The following is an 8,200-nucleotide window of genomic DNA, read 5'->3' on the forward strand; positions in this document are numbered from 1 at the left end:
GCAAACAGCAAAGCGCTGTGAATTTTCCAACCCAACCAACCGCCACCCACCCCCGGTAGACTAGACAGCACGGTGAGCAGCTAGCACAGGGATCCCTATCCCATTGCTGTTTGTGCACAAAGGGCGGCCTCAGAAGGCACCGGTTGCCTGCCTTACCGAAATGGAAGGCTGACGGATCTGCCAAGGACTAGGATCTAGTGACATTCTCTTTAACTCCATCCGGCGAGGCGAGGGGCCAGAGCCTTTTACTCCTTTCTGCAGCCCTAGATTTGGAATGGCGACCTAGCTAGCCCACACACACACACACACACACACACATGCCTTACGTCTGAGTCTCTTCTTCCCCCTATCTCTCTCCCTCTCTCTGCTGCTCCCTTTGCCTTATTCTGTGAGATTTCGGTTAGTGCTTTGGTGGTACGTGAGTGTCCATTTTGTGGAGAGAAGAAGAAAACCCATATGGTGATGCATGTGTGAACATGTCTCGTCCTTTGCAACGAAAATAAGAGAGCGAGAACTGGCCCATGCTGGCCCTGCCTAGTGCCCCACGTGACCGGCCTCGCCATGAGCCGTCTGGTGCAGCCACCGGTCAAACTTTAAAGCCTTCAAGCTCTCTTTCCCCCACCTCTCCTTCTCTCTCTCCCCCTCTCTGAGCAAGCTAGTGGTAGGTCGCCGGACGCCATGGCGAGCAGCGGCGAGGTGCAGAGATCGCTGCAGGCGGTGGCGCAGGGGCTGCGGTGGACGTACGCCCTCCTCTGGCAACTCTGCCCCGACCAAGGGTACAGCGCAAGACTACCAACTCTAGCTCCATCCTCGCAATGTTCACGTCTCACTCTTGCATAACTACTAGTACTTCGTTCATCTTGATCTATCCATGCTCAACTGAACACTGGCAGAGCGCTGGTGTGGGCGGAGGGGCACTACAACGGCGCCATCAAGACGCGCAAGACGGTGCAGCCGGCCGTTGCCCAGGCGCAGGTACCGGCGCCGGCGGCGGAGGCAGCCGACCAGGCCCGGAGCCGGCAGCTGCGGGAGCTGTTCGACTCGCTGGCCAGGGAGGCTGCCGCGGGCGGCGGGACAGGCTTCAGGGACGTCCACGGCTGCGCCCAGGAGGCTCGGCGGCCCAGCGCGGCGCTGGCTCCGGAAGACCTGACGGAGACGGAGTGGTTCTATCTCATGTCTGCCTCTTACTCCTTCCCTCCCGGCGTCGGGTACGCACCGCGCGCGTTTGCAGCTTTTCTTGCACTTTTTTTAGTACTATATCTTGTTACCGCCTTTTCTTACTCCGGCAAAACATTCCGGCTGTAGCTAAGAAAGAGAAGTTTCGGTTCATCTTGTTTTGACAAACTTCTAACCAAACCTAGACAAAATTACGGGAACACTTGGCCAGGTGTGCTACATAGCTCAACGATGCAAAATTGCCGGGGTGCACTAAGGCATCCCCGTAGTGAAAGGTGTTGTCCTGTTAGAAAGTTGTTTGTGTCTTTTCTAGTACTCCCTCCGCATAAGACGTTTGTTTTTACATTATCATAGTGTCAAAAATCGAGTGGGGCGTTTTGAAGCTCGGCCTCTGTGGAGGCCGAAATTTTTGAAAATAAATCAAAATTCGAACTTGCAATTTCAGAAAAAAAATCTGAAAAACATGCATTGCACAACTAAACAAAGATGTGATGTGTATGTGTCTAAAATTTCAGATGAAATGCCTTGAAATGTGGTCTGTGCAAAAATAGATAAATTTATGAATGAATAGTGCATGTACTAAAAGGCCTTGCATTTGCTTTTTTTGTGTAGCACTCATTTTAACGTATTTCATCCTGAAAATTTACACACTTGTGCATTATATCTCTAAGTATATGTGTATTTTTTTCAAAAAAAATGAGACATGCAAATTTGAATTGTGATCATTTCAAATTCGGCTTCCATGGAGGCCAAGCTCCATTGGGCATTTTCGTCAAAAAAGGTTAGATATTATGATACAGAGGTAGTGCTGTTTATGTAGTTCTACTGGTCATAAGAGTAGCACACTCCAATAATTGTGGTAATATAATATACACATGTATCAAAACGGTCCTAAGCAGCAGGAAAAATGAGGGAATTTATCTTTAAGGGGCCCATGCTCTGACCACCAATCCAACCAAAACCAAGTGGAAGAGCCAGAGCCGACAATGAATTTTACAAGGGATCTAACCTCCCTAATGTTAACGAAAGATTTCTAGAGAGCCATTCCTCGGAGTGGAGCTGGAAGGGTCTCCATTTGGTAAATATTTGGCTCTAAGCAACTCTCTTCAAAGAGCATTGTTGCTAGGTTGAGAAATTTCCCACCACCATTTCATCATATATAAGACACTTGTTCTTGATAGAAGTGTTGATGGCACGTAGATTTCAACTTCATGAGCTTATATCATTTTAAGTGTCCATGGAGTTCCAAAAAATAACATTATGGTGCTTATCGAAACCCTCATGAGTTCCTTCTGACAAACCCCATTGTGTACATAGGCATATTGGACAGGCACAAATTGATAAGGATAATCTTATCCCAGACTAATTGAATTTACCACACCAAGGTGCCACTCTGCATGTTTCACACAAAAAATGGTCCAATTTGTCAAATATTATTTGAGCTTTTAGATATCTGCACTTGACATGCTATTGAACCTAGCTTTAGATATAACATTGTTATCCCATGATTTTTTGAAACGGAGGCAAAAAAATTATCTCACCGCATTAATAAAGAAAAAAATCAACAAGGTTTAAGGTCCATTATGCCCCAACAAATGGAAAACAAAAAGCCTACTCTGGTGACACGAGTGAACTCAAGTGCTTCGCCCAGGCGGTAATCCAATCCTTGACCTCATCCTCGATGTGTGCAATGATTATGTTCAGCATAGTACGCTTATTTCTAAAAACCCTTGCATTTCTCTCATTCCATGACTCGGACCAACACTATGAGCAAGGCCATCGCCCGTCTCATATGCTCTCCTCGCAACACCACGGCCTCCCACCAAGCGTGAACCGAGAGGAGCGCTTGCTAGGAAGTGATGCCAGGCTCCAATGCATCAATTCAAGATTTGACAGTGTTCCAAATTCTTTCTGATAGAGAACCCACACTCGAACAACATATGTGTCGCCGACACAGGTTCCCTCTTGCATAGCTGACATAAACCATAGTTTGGCCAGCCTCTTCTCTCCAAATGGTCATCCATACTCTATTCTAAGGACGAGCCAATCCAAAAAATTGCACTTTAGAGGTGCCTAGATGACCCAACCCATTGGCACCATGAGGGTATCAATCGCCCCGTGGAAATGGGCAATGCCATGGAATACTTGCCATTGGTGGTGATCTTGCAAACAATATCGTCGGTAATGTCATCGTGGAGCTGCACTTGTTCCAGACTAAAGGCACTGAATTGTGTAATGTGGGTTACCAAGAACCCACGGGCTATGTCAATCTTCATGAGCCAAGAAAGGTCATGCAACAAAGACCAGGGCCACAATAACATTTGGCTTGGCCCCAAGAAGCCACAGGTAGTGCCAAAACTTGGTAGTCTGGCTATCGCCCACCATGACGGTAGTTGCGACATAGAAGAGGTCCACGCCCACCTTGCTGCAAGGCGTCTCCAATCCTACCCATGCCCGATTAGGCTTCTTTCATTTGTACCATGGCCAACGCAATCAGAACGCTCTAGCATACTTGCACAAATCCAAAATCCCCAAGCCTCCAAACTTCCTTGGCATAGCTTCCAGCTCGCTTTGCATTGACCACCAAAAACCGTGTTGAAGCTTCTCCACCGCCACAAGCATCCCATGTTAGGACCAGGGACGTGATGTGGTAGATTGCCTGCTCCATGGGCATCGCTTTGACAAGGGCAACCTTGCCAGCCGCCATGATGTTGCCTCCCTGTCAGGGACAAGCTTACCCACCACCTTGTCGACGAGAGGCTCCAAATCGGTCCTCCGCCAACGGTGCATAGACAGAGATAGCCCGAGATATATCATGGGGAAGGTGGCCTACTTGGCAGGAAAACTCGCGAGGACCTTGTCAAGTTTGATGTTAGTGCATCGGATGGGGGGCCACAAGCATCTTCTCCAAGTTCGTCACAACGCTTGTGACCTCCCCAAACCCATGCAGAATGGTGGTAGGGCGCTAAATATCCACCTGAATTGGCACCACAAAAGCGTCGCGTCATCTGCATATAAGGAGGTCCGAATGAAAGCTGCCCTCCCACCCACAGGATGGAGATGGTCCCGACGAGTGTCGATGTCTAGGAGGTTCTGAAGCAGGTCGATCGAAGCACAAAGGGAAGTGGAGAGAGCAGGTCTCCATGGGAAAGGCCCCTCCCATGCTTGATCAGCTCCCCAAGAACTCAACGAAACCCTCAAAGTCGAGGATTGCATAAGAGTGGTAAGCATGTCTCCCGGAGTTTCATCAGGAACACCCTACGGTGGAGAAGATTGAGCAAGTGGTCCCACCAAACAGAATCTAAGGTCTTCCTGGTGTCTAACTTAAAAAGGAGAATTGGCTTCTTTAACCTGTGCAGCTTACGCCCCAAATTGTGAACATATAGGAAGTTGTCATCGATACTCCATGACTTGATGAAAGCACTTTGGATCCTGGAAACGAGCATGTGCATGAAGGGTGCAAGATGCGAGGCCATCATCTTTGCCACAATTTATTTTTCATGGTCGTGTCGATGATACTAATAGGCCGAGAAAAATCATAGATTCACTCGGCGCCATCCTTCTTGGGGAGAAGCACGATGTTGGCCTAGTTGACCCACTGGAAGTGCTCTACATGCAGGGCAGGGAAGAACGCACCATGTAAACCTTTGGGCCCGACGCCTTGTCCTTAGGCATTTGCACAATGGCATCAGTGACCTCCTTCTCTGTGATAGGGTCGCCAAGGGTCGACAGGTTGCATTGCGTGAAGTCCATACCCTCCCAATTGAAATTATGCGTCCTTCTCTGGCCCTTGTGCAGCATGGACCCGAAGTGCTCCTGGGTCAACTCCTCTTTCTCATCATGATGGACCATATTTTTTGACTGAAATCATTTCTGTCGAGTTCAACACCTGATAACTCCAGAGTTGCACTTGTTCGTGCTAGTCGACACCTGATAATCTCTTGATGTCACGAGCCCAGTAAATCTGGCATGTACTCTGTTTGGTTGATAGTTGACACATGTCTCTACTCTGTCTGCAGGTTACCTGGAAGGGCCTTTGCAAGGGGAGGGCACGTATGGCTTAGTAGAGCAAATGAAGTTGACAGCAAGGCATTCTCAAGAGCAATACTTGCCAGGGTACTTTTCTTTTCTTGATTTTCCGAAGCCATTCGTTAGTCGGCGCTTAATCTGCAGTGCGTGTACAATCGTAATTAAACATTTTAGCATGACAAAAACTGGATGAACAGATTGAGTAGAAAGAATGAAAAAGCATAATTCTTTACCTAATGGTAGACATACAAAGTGATTGGGGTATAAACATGCTAATGGCGAAGCCAACACGAATCTGTACAATTCAGTTTTTCCCCCTTCTTTGTCTGATGATATTTTCCTTCTCATTGGGTGCATAACAAATTTCGGTGGAAATGAATTGCAGAGTGCAGGAATCAAGGTATTTCCCCTATAAGCATAGCTATTTATCAATTATGAATTTTTACCTACAAACTTCATCTAATATCCATTATCTGTACATCAATCATATCACAGACGGTCGTATGCATTCCGATTGTCGATGGTGTCCTAGAAATCGGGACCACAGAAAAGGTGAATTCACATTGTGTCATTTCATAATTAAACTAACCTCCTTCCAATTACTTGTGCCAAAAAAATCTGCTTCTTGTAACTATGAGGACAAATCAGGGAAAATAGAGGCTCTGACCAATCAAAATGCACATATTTCAGGTGGAGGAAGACATGGGTTTGGTCCAGTATGCAATGGCCATCTTCATGGATCAACAAGAAACCCACATGATCTCTAGCATCTGCCATTCCAACCAAACCAGCCACATTGACCAACAGTCATTCCAAACGCAGAGGAAGACACCCACTGGTCAGCCAAAGCTGGAGCCAAACAAGTTCAACCCAGAATACGAGGACGATGAAATGGAGTACGACGACGACGAGATCGATGCAGAGTGCGCGTCGGGTTCAGCAAGCCATGATGATCATGCAACACATAATGCAGGGAGCAGCGAGCTGATGCAGGTTGAGACGTCAGAGAGGGTGAGAGATGGCTGCTCAAGCAACTTTGGTGATGAGATCCAAATGCTGATGGTTTGCCAGAACAGCACTGATGATCATTCCAATTTGCATGGGCAAAATGAAGCTTGGCATTTTCTCTACGAGGAGCTATGCAGTGGCTACCCTCAATCGTCAGGTAGTAATTTCATTTCTCGTTCTCTTGATTTATCTGGCTAGCATCTGACCTCACTTGATGTCCTCTCTGTATCCCAGCTGCAGGTGAGAACCAAGCAATGGCTGAAAATGCTCACTACGCACAGACACTCTCGTTGATCCTGCATCGCAACAACGCCCTGAGACAGGCCGGCGGCCTGAACACCGGGTCCTACCTGGCAGTCTCACTCCAATCTTCATTCTCCAGATGGGATGCTGGCATCCATGGACGCACGGTCGCCCAAGGCACCACCCGGCAGAAGATGCTCAAGAGTGTCCTCCTGTTCTTCAGTGCTGCCTGCAACAAGCCACCGGGCGATCCGAGGTGCGACGATGCCGGCGCGCGGAGGGAGGTCGACTTCGGCGCCAGCCATGTCATGCAGGAGCGGAAGAGAAGGGAGAAGCTCAACGAGCGGTTCATCGTCCTGCGGTCCCTGGTGCCCTTCGTCACCAAGGTACACACACAATCCTCAGCCAAAAAGATTCAGTAATGTACAGTATATTTTTGCAAATTCAGACGTCTTTTTTGCATGGTTGTCAGATGGACAAGGCCTCGATCCTCGGCGACACGATCGAGTACGTGAAGCAGCTGACGAAACGCATCCAGGACCTTGAATCATCGACGGTCAGGGGGCCGGCGATGTCGAAAGAGAAGCGTGCGCTGCCGACGGGCATGGAAGGGGCCAGCAGCAGCAGCGGCAGCAGCGGCAGCACCCCTGTGGCCACGGACGTGCAGGTCTCCATCATCGAGAGCGACGCGTTGCTGGAGCTCCGGTGCCCCGACAGGCACGGCCTGCTGGTGACCATCATGCAGACGCTCCAGGAGCAGCTCCGGCTCGAGGTCACCTCCGTCCAGGCGTCGTCGGACCACGGCGTGCTGCTCGCCGAACTGCGCGCCAAGGTACAGTTATTCTTGGTGCATTCATCTGTCTGAACGTTACTGTTGATGCTGGAATCTTGTTTGCTGCATTGCGTGCGTGCAGGTGAGGGAGGTGCAAGGGAGGAGGAGCAGCATTTCTCAAGTGAAGAGAGCGATCCATCTCATCATCTCATCCGGATGAGTGGATGTGCAACAGATTAGTAGTAGCATATGTCATCAGCCTCCCCCTTGATGCTTATGTGTCGATAAAAAGCACCCTTTGTCGAAAAATTTCATCAGGCTTTGTTTTTTTTTGTTAGCCTCTGTTCATACATATCAACACTAATGATAATGCCTTAAAAAAGAAAGCTAAGGATGATGCTTTGCCAGTCTTGTTTAACTGCAAAACTATCATAAAGCCTTATTCCACCTTTGCCGAAAAAGGCTTTCGCCCCGCTTTATATTATAAAGCCAACCGCACAATAAACATCCAACACAGACCAACACACCACAAACACACACACACGGAGGTCCACAGGAGCCACAATAGTACACCAAAGGGTCATAGCTGAGGGCACAGCACAACAAGCCCTAAAACCAAAAGACGCACGCCACAATCCACATAGATGCCAGGCGGACTAATCAGGCTCAGGGGGAGGAGGCGGCAGCGGGGGAGCCAAGCGGAGCGCCATCGAGCGGAGATCGGAGAGGAGGGCGGTGATGACGTCCCGGTCCTGGGGGCGGCTAAGAGGCCGCCAAAGCTGCAGGTAGCCACACAGTTTAAAGATTGCGTCAGTCGCACGACGAAGGGGCACCTTCTGAATAACAAGCTTATTACGGATGTTCCAAAGCGTCCAGGCAAGAACCCCTACGCACAGCCATCTAATATGGCAGTAGCGGGCAGGGCAGGCGTTAAGCTTAGCAAGCAGGTCGGGGAAGTTGGTATTACACCAC

General features: G+C 49.0%; 1 protein-coding gene across 1 annotated transcript; it reads left to right on the forward strand.

The window, feature by feature from the left end:
• Positions 1-489: 489 nt before the first annotated feature.
• On the forward strand, positions 490-7,639 carry LOC125513249 (transcription factor BHLH42). The gene is made up of 9 exons (XM_048678338.1): positions 490-776; positions 894-1,208; positions 5,196-5,292; positions 5,591-5,605; positions 5,701-5,757; positions 5,896-6,370; positions 6,448-6,842; positions 6,929-7,288; positions 7,371-7,639. The coding sequence occupies exons 1-9, from the start codon at positions 679-681 to the stop codon at positions 7,446-7,448; spliced, it is 1,890 nt and encodes a 629-aa protein (XP_048534295.1). The 5' UTR covers positions 490-678; the 3' UTR covers positions 7,449-7,639.
• The last annotated feature ends 561 nt before the right edge of the window (positions 7,640-8,200 follow it).

Source organism: Triticum urartu, chromosome 1 (assembly GCF_003073215.2).
Source record: "Triticum urartu cultivar G1812 chromosome 1, Tu2.1, whole genome shotgun sequence".
Lineage (NCBI taxonomy): Eukaryota > Viridiplantae > Streptophyta > Magnoliopsida > Poales > Poaceae > Triticum > Triticum urartu.

Bases quoted from the DNA above. Each gene is read 5' to 3' on its own strand.
- LOC125513249 (XM_048678338.1), top strand. From the start codon at position 679: ATGGCGAGCAGCGGCGAGGTGCAGAGATCGCTGCAGGCGGTGGCGCAG. The intron at 777-893 runs GTACAGCGCAAG...GAACACTGGCAG, and splicing joins CAACTCTGCCCCGACCAAGG to AGCGCTGGTGTGGGCGGAGG. The intron at 1,209-5,195 runs GTACGCACCGCG...CTCTGTCTGCAG, and splicing joins TCCTTCCCTCCCGGCGTCGG to GTTACCTGGAAGGGCCTTTG.